Genomic DNA, 15633 nt, shown 5'->3' with positions numbered 1-15633 from the left:
TGAAGATGTTCCCTCTGTGCTTGCAATTGTTCTTTGATTCTTCACTTTGTGCCTGTAACTGTCCTTTGAGTTCTTTCTGTCCTTCATTCTGTGCCTGTAACTGTTCTTTGAGTTATTTCTGTCCTTCATTTTGTGCCTGTAATTGTTCTTTGAGTTCTTTTTGTCCTTCATTCTGAGTCTGTAATTGTTCTTTGAGTTCTTTTTGTCCTTCATTCTGTGCCTGTAATTGTTCTTGTAGTTGTATACTTTGTGCATGCAATAGCTTCATGATTGCAGCCAGCGGTGCCTCCTCTTGCCGTGCTTGGCCTCGTGCCTGTACACCTTCTGCCTCCATGTCGAAGGCTAGACTTACTGCAGCACTTATGATCCACATCTCTGACACCACTGTTACGTCCCTGTCCCACGCTGCCGCAGGCTCCAGTAGCAGTAATTCAGTATAGGAGGGACGTTTCCCAGTGAGTTGTTCTTCCTAGAGGCAGCCTTTCAGTGTACAGTACACAAGATCACCACAGGCGTCGTAAATGAACACTGTCTTCCAAAATTCACTGTCTCTATTTCCCAGGTAATTACATTTAATGCTTGCCAACAACACTTCACTGTTTTCAAAAGTACCGAAGATATGCAATCTTCACTAACTGCAGTTACACTGCACTGACGCTGAACTACACTCAAACTGAACTGAAGACTGACTCAAACTGCTCTACTGTCTTCCCTATCCTTATATAGCCTTGCATTACTCTCAAAGTTTCTAGTGTGTTCTAGCATCTACAGTCACCAAATCAGAGACATCCAAAACATACCAGAGTTTTCTTACATTACATACCATTCTAAATTATTTAGCATACAAATTGAGATAAAATTGCATAATTCAACATAATATCACATAAATAAAACATTAGAGAGAGAAAAAAAAAAGAGCAAAAAAATTAATGTATAGTCGTGGCCATAAATAATCACCTATCCTCCTGTACTCCGTGCCTCAGGCTGACTCCTTTATGCGCGGCAAGTCACATTGGAGTAAGAGGGACTGAGAGGGAGGGGCCAGAGAGAGAAGGGAGGTGGGTGGGGGTGCGAACGATAGTGCTGAGGTGGAGTGAGGGAGGGGAGGGAGGGTTAGGTAGGGGAGGGAAAAGGAAATGCTAAGCTGTGGTCACATAATTTATCTATTTCTTTCATTCAGGGCATGATATAAAGGAGTTAATATTCGGTAGATAAAACTACATTACACTTTGTATTGCAGCATCATATAACAAGCTTTAGATAAGTGGTGATATCAAGGGCTGGCTCGTGAGAGAAATATACCGACATGACAGACCAAACAGTGCGGAGCCAGATATTTGTGTTTATCCGCGTATTTTGGCTTCGGACGCAGAATCGAATCTGGATGCCTCTGACTTCTGTAATATTTGTGTCAGAAACTTCCTCTACCCTTATATGTAATTAGTATTTTGAACTATATATTTATGCAGCCTTTGACATAGCTGTGTATACAGGTAATATGATCATCCTCTTGGTATACACTCCTACTACAGTATATAGTCACCATCGTGTCAACTATTTTATGACATCTCTATTTGAAAAGGCTATTTAAGATAATTGTGCATAAAAGGCAAATAAATTTGATGTCTGTGCACATGGATGGATATGATAACGGCATCTCTCATAATCTGTTTGAAGGAAAATGAAACAAAATCCAACCCAAACATCCAAAATATAATTTATGTCAATGTTAACTGACATTGGCCTGGCCAAGGCAACCAAGATAGCCTTATAGAGTAGTCCAATGGCCTCTTGCCTTAAAAACCTGTGGCAGTCTTCCAGCACCGAGGAAACAATGTTGTTGATGGTTTGCTGGTTTCATCTGAACAACTCTCACTCTTCCTTGGTGTGCTGGAGGAGGTGTGCCCGTGTCCTCTCGTTCTCTGGCTTCCACGCGATGACAATCTGGACCCACACAATTTCGATGGCTCTGCACCAATGTTTGATCTGTCATGTCGGTAAATTTCTCTCACGAACCAGCCCTTGATTTCACCACTAGTCTAATGCTTGTTATCTGACGCTTCTGTACAAGGTGTAATGCAGTTTTATCTACCGAAGAGTAACTCCCTTATATCATGCCCTGAATGAAACAAAATAGACAAATGATGTGGCCACAACGTCGCATATCATTCTCCCTCCCCTACCTACCCTCCCTCTCCTCCCTCACTCCACCCCACCATCGCACGTCCTCCCTATCCACTACCTCTTCTCTGGCCTCTCCCTCTCAGCCCCTCTTACTCCAGTGTGATTTGCCGCGCATAAAGGAGCCAGTCTGAGGCACGGGGTACAGGAGGATAGGTGATTATTTATAACCACCTACAACTTACAACTTGCAAAATAACTACACTCACAAACAACAGGCTAACTGGCAAATCTGAGACGTAATGGAACTACCAGAAACAACGGGAATTCTCCAACAATCTAACTAGCAATCCAGCTTCTTAACACTATGAAATTCTTTATCATACAAGTTAAATAATCTTTAGAATATCCCCGGCAGTGTTGTAACTTATGGGTGTATGTCTAAAGAAAGAGTGTCATGCCACAACTGCAGACTCCACCATTGTGGTATGTGATCTGTCTGGCAAGCTTAACGATTCAGTAACAGCTGATTTATACTTCAGTTATAATTAGTAATTTTGTGTTTTCGAAGGACCAAGAACTTGGTGGCAATTCGTATGTTTTCAAGGTAATGGTATCCAAAAATTGCACAAATGATGTATTGCACAAATGAGTTGTTAGTTGTAAGAATATTAATGAAGAGATTTGTAAAATACAATGAAAGACTGAATATCATGTTCCATTGCATTTGGGAGATTAATTTTATGAGTTACACCATGTCAAAAAATAAAAATCCTTACTTCATAGAAAATGATGTGGGTAAAAAATTTTAGGGTAAACCTAAAAGTAAATAGATCGTTGCACCCATACAGCCATCCTCTTACGTTTTCATGTTATATGAAAGGTATTGCAGTAAACAGTGTCCATTATGCTTGCTCTAATATGGGTATATCACAATGGGGGTATATTAGAAGCATTATTGTGCACGGCCTTTTTTTTTTTTTCGACTGATATCCAACCTAACGATTCTCGTATATCTCTCGTACTATGAAACACTGTCTGTTATAAGCGATGTGGACAGTCATAAAATGAAATACATGTGATGCTAAAGATGGCTTAACTCATCACATTATAAAGTGATGAAAAAGAAAACATAAAATAATGGAAACAAAAACCGAGGATAGTGCAGAGCGGTTGAGCAAAGGTTGGGAGGGTGGGAGGCAACTGTCATTACCGTGCCATGGCAACTTACCCATCAACTGTGCTACCGATTTCGTGCATAAATGACACGCCTGTGATTCGTGTATATTATGTTCGTGTATATTAATATTCGTGTATAAGATATTCGTTTATAATATGATTCGTGTATAATAGGCTATGATACGAAATCGGATGCACAGTTGAAGGGTACGTTGCTTTGAACGAACGAACTAACTGACAATCTCAGAGTCGTGCGCTGCGACAATGGTCACGCAACTCCAGAAAACGCTGGTCAGAACCAGTTGATTCATTAGAGCTGATATCCTCAAAACAGGTCAGTACTTCTTGTCCTGTCAGATCATTGATGAATAATTTATCCTCTAAAAAAAAAAAAAAAAAAAAAAAAAAAAAAAGGATTGAGTATATTTACACTACTTTAAGTTGTTGGTGCTGTTTAAACTCGGTCTGTCTGGCCGTGCAAACCCGTCGGCCGCAGGTAAGCAACAGCATCAGTGGCTCTGCCTTGTGGGTACAGTACATTACGAACGCCTCGAAGGGAACCGGCTCATCGCCAGGGTCGAATTAAAGTCCTTCCCCACAGCAAGGTGCAGGGATGCTTTAGGATGATGGAACAGCAACATCTAGAACTGTCTTTCAACAAAGAAGCTTGTTCATCATTATTACTGAGCGACCGGTACAGAGAAAGACAAATATTCATGCTATAATCTTCGACAATTGCTAATAGGTTAATAAAAGAATGTAAGAAAAATCTTGAAGCATGTGTAGCTAACATTAGTAAATCAAACCCGAGAGAATTTTTTAGTTACATCAGAAATATGAAAGTACCTGCACTAAGAGTAGGGCTGCTTGTCTCGGTAAATGTGAGCATACAAATGATGAAATCGAGATGACCAAAGTTCTAAACACTTTCTTTGTATCAGTATTAACAGCAGAAAATCCATGTTCACTGCCTCCAGTTTCCTTCATACAAGCAGAAGACAGAGCATTAGGTGACTGTAATCAGTGAGAGATGTTCTGTTTGCGATAAGTAAACTTAAGATCAGCAAAGCACCTGGACCAGATAGAATATCCTTATAAGAATCTCGAGGCATGTGAAAAATGTTATAAAGAAACCTTTACCTCAAATATTCAATACATCACTATGTCATGCCGATATTTAAGAAAAGGACAATATATCACAACCTGGAAATTTTTGTCCAAGTTGCTTAGCATCAGCAGTATGCAAGTTACGGGAAACCATACCTAGAGAGAAAACAGTTAAGCATATCGAACTAAATAATCTCATGAATCACAATATGGATTCCAGAATAAGCAGCCATATCATACCAATCTCCTTGACTTTTTCAGTCATATTATTTATATGTATGATGAAACTAAATTTATTAATGTAATCTATCTCGATTTCTAGAAGACATTTGACAAAGTTCCCTATAAACGTCTTCATGAGAAGTTTAAAGTTTGTGGTAACTGAGGTTCATCATTCATTCATTGCCAGACGCCATGTATCCCAGACGGGGTGGACAAGGGCTTAGAGTTAATTGTTTTACAGGGAGGGGCACTAATCCTCCACCAACCCCACTTGACACGTAGGGATGCCAACAGCATCTGGTGTTCCCAGGCGGTCACCCATCCAAGTACTAACCAGACCCAACGTTGCTTAACTTCGCTGATCGGACGGGAAGCGGTGTACTCAACGTGGTATGGTCGTTGGCAATGAGCAAAAATGTGCTGAAAACTGGCCTATGGCACTTACACAGTGAGGCCTACTTAATTTGAAAGATTCAGGTTGTATCAGTGTCACATGTGGTATTCCACTAGGTTCAGTTTTGGCCCATGTTCTGGTTTTAATTTATGCTAACGATATTGATGATAGTTTGTGTTGTAAAATCACCAAAAGTGTTCATGAGACAAAACTCAAATGGGATTTAAATAAAATGGATTTTAATAGTGTGCAAAGTTTGAAATATGGGAATTAAAAATGAAAAATTTAGGTACTCAATGAATAACACTCAACTCCAGAATATGAATCAGGAAAAAAGATATAGGAATGATAATAATAACTAATTATTTGAAACCAGGCCGACAGTGCACGGAGGCATTAAAGAAAGCTAGTAAATTAATCAGATTTACAGGCAGAACATTTGAATTCAAATCAGAGAATATCGTTCTCACCTTGTTCAGTTCCTTAGTAGTGCCCCATTGAGAGTACTGTGTTCAGTTTTGGTTGCCTCATTATAAGAAGGATATTGAGAAATTAGAGACTTCATTGAAGAGTTACAAAAGTGATACCCAGATTAAGGAACAAACCACATGAGGAATGTTTAGAGGAGTTAAAACTGTTTAACTTGTCAAGGCACAGATTACGAGGGGATCTTATTCAATGATACAAATTTTTAAGGGACCTAACAATAAATATACTGTAGTAGTAGGCAAGTACTTCGCATTAGGTCAGTCAAATGACACTAGAGGTAATGGATATAAACTCGTAGGCAAACGTTTCCAGTCTAGTGAAACAATAAATAAATAAATAAATAAATAAATAAGTAAATAAAGAGTTGAACATGTGGAGCAAATTGCCTAGTAATGTGGTAGGTAAACAGTAATAACGTTTAAAAGTCGATGTATCTATCCTCGAATCTTCAGTTAAAGGCGTTCGTGGATGTATAATAATGTGATCGACGGACTTTTGCGATCTTGCAGATCGTGGCGATTACACCAGCAGTTTTTCAGATGATGTTCATTTCCCCTACAGATTTAGTTAGCGTACGATTTTTTTTTTCCTTTCCAGTATTACCTACGAAATTTCCATGGCAGTTTTTCTGTGCTGCATGGTGGTCCTTTTTGCATTTCCCTGCCGGTTTCGGGTGGAGGGTCTGGTGGGTGGAGAAGGCCTTCTTGCTTTGTTATCCTTATCTTCAGCTCATAGAATCATATATCACAGGCATATACTTCATTTTAACCTACAGCTCCGAAAGGATCATTAGGTCAATTGCTGTTTGCTTTCCTTTGTATTTCTCTGTACTCTTTTGAAGTTTGACTCTCGTATGGACGTCGTTGCAACTGTTCCACCTAGGGTGCACAGCGGCACCACGTGTAGGCTTCTCAACAGCACTTTTCTCTTGTATAAATACTGTTAAATGATTCACTCAGTATTGTTGCTACTATAAGCTTATCGTGAACGAGATCTGAGTTCAAAATGGTGCATACTCGCTTGTTATCCTTCATATTGCTCTCACTCCTTACCTAATGAATAAATCGTTTAGGGTTTGCCTTAGCTTTGCGTGAATTTGTGCTTCGAAATCTCGTTAGTTTTTGTAATAATTTTCGTGCATTGTTGCTCACATATAAAAGACTCAGTACTGTACCCTTAGTGTTATCCCCTGTCCGTTTATATATTTGTTTGCTTTTCTCTTTTGACCAACAATTTCCTCAATTGCTTAGTCATCCATACTGGTTTATTACTGAAATTGTTTCTCTGAATGCTACTTCGTTCTATTGACATTAATTTATTAGCTAATAATAACAACAGTGTCTGCCTGTAATAATTTAATCCAGTTAGTTTTGGCAGTGTCGTTTCATAATGTCAAAGTTAGCTTGTCGCAGTTAAGAACTGAGAGGTTTTACGTGCCAATCTTATATAGCTTGCATTTATCCCAAGTCCCTAAGATCAACAAAATTGTCGCTCAGTGTACAGTCATCCTAAGGTAGCACTACATCAAGTGAGTGGACAGAGGGCATCTCACCTACTACAACAGCAAAAACAAAATATAATGTCATCATTCTGTTAACCGAAATGTAAATGGAATCATCAGAGGATAACTAAAGAGATCTATCATTGTACTGATGGAGCTGAGAACAGTTAGGTTTACATTAAAACCTCTTATTAGCATGAGAGTCTACAATACATCCAACATCATTCGTTGTTACATATAGGTCCCTAGTTGCATTATAAGGTGAACAAGGGCAACGGAATACAAACCTTTTTTAATGGACTAACTGACCCTAAAATCGAACTTTGGATCATCCTTCTGTGTGCAGTATTGCTACCCAGTACACGACGGTTTCCGTATGGTACATTTTGGTACATGGACCTTTCTCCTGTAACCTCCCTTGAATCCTTCATTTCAACTTTTCCTCCCTGACTCTCTCCTCTGCTCTCCCAGTACAGAGATCCCTCAGTTCAATCCTTGGGGATGGTGGGACCCAGACCCGTACCACGGGGACTTCCTCTACGGTACTGCAGCCATCCTCAGACGGTCTTACTTCGCCAACAAGGTAACAAAACCATTTCAGTTGAGAGCATTTTGGAGCCAACAATTCAAAGGCTTGGGTGTGTGTAAATTACCGTGCTGGCCATTTCAATGAGCGTGCTGCTTGATAGTATTATTAACTACCCACAGGCCCTCAAATGCAGATGACAGTGATATAACAACCACTCACCAGTTGCACACACACTGCAGATATACTGTTTTAGCACACTTCAGGCTGATGATCACTTCAGTCAAATCCACCACCACACTCACCATCAACAGCAAGCATGAGTCACAAGTAGATCTCTTACATTACACTTAACAATGAACCCATGCCACACACACCCACTCCACTAAAATCACTGAAGTGGACACTGGACTCACTTTCAAGGACCACATACAAGACATTGAGAGGCGGTGCACCCCCCGACTCAAAGCACTCAGGGCATTTTTAGAGACAGACTTTGGGCATCAGAAAGAAACACACTCCCTACTCTACAAACAATATATCAGATCACAGATGAACTATACATCCTGGCAAGGGACCCTATCATATCTGACACCCACTACAGCATCTTGCAGACCATACAAAACAAGGCTCTGTGCATCACAACTGGCTGTACCAATACCACTCCCACAGCCTACTTACACTTTGAAACTAAAATCCTCCTAATTAGAGATCATCTTGATGTAAGAGTCACAGAATTCTACTCGGCCACCTAAGCTAACACACAGCACCCCATCATTATATAACAGAGCCATACATCACAACTAGACACATAAAACAATCACCACACTGTTATTACCAGACCTACTTCAACAGTATCCCACTTCTAAACATTCGAACACTAGTAATGAAGAAATACCTACATACCGTATATATTTCACAAGCAGGGCAGTATCAGTCCTCGATCAGAACAGTGTTTCAAGCCCCCCCTCCCAACATCCACCCATCAGAGGTATCCTTGAATAGAGCTGATCTAGGTCACCATGCTAGGCATAAATCAGGACATCACCCGCTCTCTTCAGTTACTAACTTAGATCTGCGGTAGGTGGAAAACGCCCAAACAACATAACACATATACGAGCAATGGAGCACTGGATAGTACATACCACAGTAAGACTCAGACACATCAGTGGAGTAGAGAACCCATCGAACGACAGAGTTGCGTCCTTGCGCTACATGCGTATGCTTGGCTAGACAGACCAGGATATAACAACAATAACAACAACGGCAGCAGCAACAACAACATCTAGTTCATCTAGTTAGGCTTAGATCAGGACATTGCCCAGCTCTCTCCAATTACCATTTGGGCGGAATAAACCCACGGAATATATCACACAGTGCATGCCATACTACACGTGAACACATCAGCGGTGTAGGGAACCTGTGGGGTGACGCAGTTGTTTACCTGACGCCGACGGGTCTGCTTGACTAGGCGGACCTGGGTTGGGCAACAACAGCAACAACAGTAAAATTGTGCTTTCTCATTTATTATTTCTGGTTCCTTCCTTAGTCCATTTCTTAAGTGGGATGTAGGGTAGAGATGATGATGATGATGATGATGATGATGATGATGATGATGATGACTAGAACATAAGCCTGTCCCCGGCTGCCAACTCTAGGGGTAATCCCCCACACCCACCGACTTTCCCTCATGGACCTATATTCATCCCATTGACCCATTTTCCTCCATGTACATATTTTCTCCCTTAGATCCATATCCCCCATGGACCCATTTGCCCTTGAATCTATTTTCTGCCATGGACCCATTCTCCCCATGGAATAATTTTCCCCAGTGATTCTACCTCTCCTATGGTTATATTTCTCTCATGGAACTTTTTTTATTGTATGAATCTATTTTTTTCCATAGTCCCATTTTCCCCCATTGACCTGTTTTCTCCACTGGACCTATACTCAGTTTTTTTTTTAATGAGGCGAAGATGCACTTGACAGGTTGGTAATGATTGGCTGAATGCAACATGTCCAAGTAACATTCACTAATCCAAATTTCCCCCTCACATATATATTGTTGATTAATAATGCTAATGAATAGAGACATTATGAAGTACCGTTGCATTCAGCCATTCATCACCAACCTGTCAAGTGCATCTTCGCCTCAATAAAAAAACACAGTATAATTTCCACTATCGACTTATTTTCTTCCGTGGACCTATTTTTCTCATGGATCTACAGTAAAATCTCACCACAGGACACACCAAATCCCCACACGGACCTAGTTTCTCATATAGACCTATTTCATCCACGGACCTTTTTTATGTATTGGACCAGTTTTTCAACTTTGGCCCATTATTCCGAGGACATATCCTTCATGGACCTATTTTCTCGCATGGACCTATATTCTCGCATAGACCTATTCCACCCATGGGCTTATTTCCCCGGTGAACCTATTTCAAGGTGGACCTATTTTCCCCCATCCACCCAGTGTAGTAAGATCATCTCTTGACATGTCCCCTGGAAGCCACACATCCACCCACAAATTCAAAAATCCCACCCACCAATATGCCTACCAGCCCACCCCAAAACCTCATCAACTCACCAGCTAAAACTACCAACCTACCCACTAAGCCCTCCAACCCAATCACAGAACCCCTTACCCAACCCAAGTGCTCACACAACCTAACCACTTCAACCTGCCCACCTACCCACCCATCTCACCTCACGCTGCTCATCCCATCTTGCCCACTCTGCTCACACTCCATACCCTGCCTGCCCGCCCCCACCCCAGCCATTTCGCCCATTCTGCCCACTTCCCCCATCTCACCCACCCATCTCACCACTCCACATGCCCACCTCACCTTCTCCACCCTCCCAGGCTACCTCTCCACCAATCTTGCATACCAACCTCACCGACCCTACTCTCCCTTTATCCACCCACCCACCAAGCTAATCCACCCCGCTCATCCTATGCCTTGTGCAGGGTATGAGTATTGTCTGTACAATGTCTCAAACCTGTTGGGCTGAAGCAACTGTTGTATGTCCAGTGAACATGTTACAGTATGATGTGGTAACATGTCGGACTTAAACCGCTGGCATGTGCATTAACCCCTAATGCGCGGCCAATGGACAGCCGACCCCCCCCCCGGGTGGCGGCGTTCGATCGCGGTCTGAGTACCTGTAGGAAAATATTAGCCAAAAATCAGAGATTAACTCTAGAACATTATACTTGGTATGGCAGATAGTACTTACATTCAGCTTTCTCCAGAGACAGGTGTTGAGCCTTCCTGGACTACCAAAGGACTAGTGGAGACTTGCAAAGTTGGGTAATAAAATCTTCACTTTCACACCTCCAGCAACCCGGTTTCCCCTCTACCACAGCCTCATTCTGTCACAGTAAACTTTATACTACAACGTACAGGTAGTTTGGAATCCGTATTTGTACAATAAGTACTGAAAATAAGGCTAAAATCAACGAAGCGTATGGCCGACATGCGGCGGTCTTCCCGTCACTCAACAAACATTTCCATTTTCACACCTAAAAACACGTATACTACATTATTTTCAATCATATTACTTCCCAAAAGATCACCGCAGCGCGCTTTTTATTCTGCCTTACGCCCATCACTTTATTCTCGTTCCTGTCGGCCGCTCGCACTGACTCAGAAGAGCTAGAACTTGGCATAATGTCACTTTGAAAGCCTGCGGTAAACTGACGCTAAACAGGGGCAAACCGTGCTAAAAAAAGCTAGTGTTACAACTGGGGAAACAAGCATGTCCTATTACCATAAACTGCTTGTGAGAGGAGAGCGCAGATTTACAGTTCTGAGCAGTCAGAGCACTGCCATGTATCACAGCCAGGCTGGCCGGGTCGTGGTGGGGGGGAGGTGGGAAAAACGCGATACTTGGCAACAACGAAGGTCAGTAGTACAAAGGTAAAGTATGCTAATTGTAGCTAAAGGGTGGTGGTACTGATAGACAATACCAGCTGGAACATCCTTGCCCGCGTTTATTCAAAATTAACTCAAATCGCAAACGCGACGCTCCGCCGTTATGTCCTTTTCGGCGAGCGTCGCAAACGTGACGCCCCGCGTTTTAAAGGTAAAACCCGCGGCACAAGAGGGGTGCCAAAGTTCCCCGTAATGTGCCTGTCATTCCCTCCACTTTTTGGTTCCTTCAGGACGAGTCTGATGTGAGTGCGGCCCCACCCTCGTGGTGGTAACGTAGACTGGGGCTCGTGGCATTTGGCCGCGAGATCAAACACTCATGCCCTCATCTCCCCAGCGGGGTCCATCCTCCTCGCTTTAGCCTGGGATTGGCTTTGGTTGCCTGGGCGGCCCTATGGGGCTAATATTTCCCAGAGGAGAATGGGGGTGGTTCGGTCAGACCACTTGGGAGTACCTCAACAACAACAACAACCCCGCTCATCCGCCCATCAACCTAAATGATGATGGTGACCTTTTTCATCCTAACCTATGAAGCGGCCTAGGGTTCACTAATACTTTTATACCTAGCCTAATCCAACCTCACCAAAACTAATATTTTTGTATATCCTAACCTGCAGCAACTAAGTGTAACCTAATTTCAGCACAATTCCGCTCAGTCGAGTGAAGGAGTAGCATTGCTATGTTTTTAAATGCTTACTTTGGTTTAATCTATCCTGAAAAAAAGAGTAGACTAAGATCATAGCTTTCTTTACGTGCCTGAGAATTTAACTTCTCACAGAGTCAACGGATTTCAGCCTGATTAGAAGTTGGAGAGTGAGTATCATTACATCATCCAAGATCAGCTATTTTCCCTCACAACTGGAGTCCATGCGAATAAGGAAAAAAAGCTGGGTTATACTGTCTCAGGCTGACAATTTTACGTGTTTAATATGCATATTTTGGGGGATAGTCTCTGCTTTACTATCTGAAGAAATTTGCCATTAGGCTGCTGCCTGGTAACGGGAGATCTCACCATCTGAAACGCCTGGTATCGGTGGTGTGCGATCAGGAAAATATGTCTGATATTTCACCTGCTCTTCTTCTCACTTCACTTGCTGGCCGATATTCCAAAGATGAGAGACAAGATATGTTCCCCTGCCCCTATATGATTTTCTGTTTTATTATACGCACCTTTGATGTGAGACAGAACCGTTGGAACAGTAGACAACTCTCTGTCTCTCACTGAGCAGAGCCAGTGCGTACAAACGATCAATCTGATGCTACGAGAGAGAGAGAGAGAGAGAGAGAGAGAGAGAGAGAGAGAGATAACATACACAGGGACTCGTTAAGTTTTCTACATCATAAGGAGCCGAAGAGACAGTCTACATGGTTGACTTTAGTGGAGTTTACAACATTTTGGCAGTCTCAAGAAGTACTTTTTTTGTTCCTATTATTTACTGCAAAAAATATCTGTGAAGATTCAGCAGAACGTTGGCAACGTCCTCGACGACAATGGAACAGGTAAACCACAATTGGCTCAGAATGAAAATAATGACGAGAAACGTCTCATTCCCATTGGACTGTTACAGATAGACTAACATGATGATGATGATGATGAACAGTCTGTAGCAGTTAGCCCTATTTCAAAAAGCAACACAAATAGGATATTTCCACAGTGGCAGACGATAATGCAGAAACAAGACATGACCTAACTGAGACACACATAACTGATTTCAGATTCCTGTGGTGCAGCGAGTGACACACTGTATGTGATGACAACTGTTGTGTGTCGATAAGTCATAATACATATTTGGTAAATGGCCAGAAACTACCTCTTAAAAGTGGTCAGGCTATAATGTTACGGTATGTAAACATTCCTTCTGCATTTTCAGAGGATATGATCAAGCCATTATACCGGAAATTCTATGTATATTAGGGTCTACAAGAGCCTTGCTCTCCTATCGGACCGCTCAGCGCATGTCCAACTTAGAGGCGTCTCCAAATGACAGCCATTTTTGAAGGGTCATCATCACACCACCACCACAGCTACCACCACCACCACCACCATCTGTTGGCATGTAGATCACTAACAACCCTTGATGCAGTCTTGGAGAAAGAAAGGCGCTTGTACACCTTAAACTTAAGTTTGTTAAAACAGAAGTACATAGTCCACACGTGTGTACTGTACGTCCTTGACCAACGAGCTCCCAGCCGTGACTGACCCAGTGCTGGCTCGGTGGCGCTCAGCAGTGGTGTTTGAAAATTAAGAGTGCAACTCTTTTCAATAAATACTGATTGTGTTACCTAACTGGAATAAATCCTGTGCATACACACTAATAATACTGACATCATCATATGTGATTTATAAATGCTTGGTCGCTATGGACGAGCTGACCCCCGCTTGTAAGACTACTGGCAAGAAATATGAGATACCTGAGAAACAAAACAAATCGTGTGCCTGTAGGATGCAGAACAAGACTCAAAGGCATAGGACATCCTAAAGATAATCGCAAAAAATAGTACATTCTAAGACAGACATGGGTGTAGGTAGATTGTTGTGACTGGGCTGGCTACAAGTAGCGACAATGGGGGTGACATGGGTTCTTAATTTATGAAAATGACTAGGGAGAAGGGTAGCGTCAGAGGTAGTAGGGGCAGGGGGGACTGACTCTGCTGGGGATGTCTCTCTACATCCAAGCCCCAAGAAACTTACTGAAGGTGGTCTATTTGTCGTGTCTTCTCCTCCCCTGGCTGGAGATGCAGAACTTTGACTTTGTTGTCCTTCTCATATCGAAGGACACGGTATGGGGCTTCAAATTTGGGGGAAAGTTTAGAGTTGGGGATTTGATTGACTGAAGGAGCAATGTCCCCGTCCATTAGCTATGTTCCTTTAGCTAACTTGTTGTGATAACGAAGCATCTCCTTCTTAAACGGGGCAACTGAGTCGTGAATTCTCTTAAAAAGTGACCAGAATGCAGCTACGTTGATTATCACATTCTTGTCAGGGTTGTAGATAGAAGGAGAAGAAAGGAGGTCATACGGGAGACGTTTGTCCATGCCGAAAAGAATGAAGTGAGGGGCTTCAGAGATAGACTTGACAGCGCAGTTGGGGGAGGTCGCAACCATGATAATGTGTTCATCCCAGCAAGCCTGTGCTTCTGTGCAGAAGTAGCAGACGATGTTAAGGATTATCCTGTTCTGGCGTTTCAGTGTGCCATTGGAACTGGGATGGTAGGCTGCAGTGTTACATTTGTTGACATTAAAGGCACTGCATATCCCTGAGAGAAGCTCGTTACTAAATTCTCTACCATTGTCTGAAATATGGGTCATTGGGGTGATGAAGGGACAGATTACATTTTTGACAAAAACTTAGGCAATAGCCTGGGCTGATTTGTTTTGCAAGGGGACAAGGATGTAGAAATGGGAAAAGTAGTCCATGCAGACAAAGAGGGACTGATTCCCACTGGAGGTCTGAGGCAACTTCAGAAGATCGACTGCAACTGTGTCAAATGGTTGGGATGGTACAGGCTACGATGACATGGGGGCAGTACCGTTGGCATTTCCTTTGGGAAAGGCACATGTAAGCATTGGTATAGTCCTGATTATTCCAGCATATGGTTAACCTGAAGTAGTGAAGGCAAGCTTGGCTCAAACATCTGTCTTTACCAGGGTGGGCAGTGGTGGGGAAGTTAGGAGACCAGGGATCATTACAGCTGGGACGACCACTTGAGAGACTTCTTGCCTGGGCTCGTGTTTGTATTCCAGTGTGGTGTTATGGAAGAGAATGCCTTGATTAAGCATGTAGCTATTGATGTTAGGGAGGAGAGGCAGATCTGCGGCATCACCGGACTCCAGATACAGATGACTTGTCTCTGGAGAGGGTCCTTGCATTGCTTATGTTTGACATCAGTGGGATCAAGATGCAGAAAGGGGGACACGGTGGTTTTGATGGCATTGACGTTCCTGCTTAGGGCATCAGTGACTGTTTTCAAACGACCCTGGATGTACAAGAGGGTAGGCATGTAGTCCTGGACAGTGAGGAACCAACGGGCTAGTCTCTCCGAGAGGCTTTTGCCCTTAAAAATGTGCAGGACAGGTTAAGGGTCAGTTTGAATGTGAATCTCATAACCTAAAATTATGTCTTTGAAGTGTTTGAAGTCCCATACGATCACAAATG

At 42.5% G+C, this 15633-nt stretch overlaps 1 protein-coding gene and 1 non-coding gene across 2 annotated transcripts in view; one reads left to right on the top strand and one right to left on the bottom strand.

Moving 5' to 3' along the window:
- The window catches only part of LOC145399103 (uncharacterized), a 172696-nt gene that overhangs the window by 20886 nt on the left and 136177 nt on the right, over positions 1-15633 (top strand). The window contains exon 4 of the mRNA XM_080271849.1: positions 7485-7596. Coding sequence (XP_080127975.1) covers positions 7485-7596 — 112 coding nt within the window. The remainder of the gene's footprint in view (positions 1-7484; positions 7597-15633) is intronic.
- LOC145399186 (5S ribosomal RNA) lies at positions 4915-5033 on the bottom strand. The gene has a single exon (XR_013897243.1). It is a non-coding gene; the product is annotated as a 5S ribosomal RNA (ribosomal RNA).

Source organism: Coenobita brevimanus, chromosome 47 (assembly GCF_032717465.1).
Source record: "Coenobita brevimanus isolate Jiangsu-jjx chromosome 47, ASM3271746v2, whole genome shotgun sequence".
Lineage (NCBI taxonomy): Eukaryota > Metazoa > Arthropoda > Malacostraca > Decapoda > Coenobitidae > Coenobita > Coenobita brevimanus.
The sequence above is the reverse complement of the archived record's forward strand: the minus strand, read 5'-3'. Positions and strand labels throughout refer to the sequence as shown.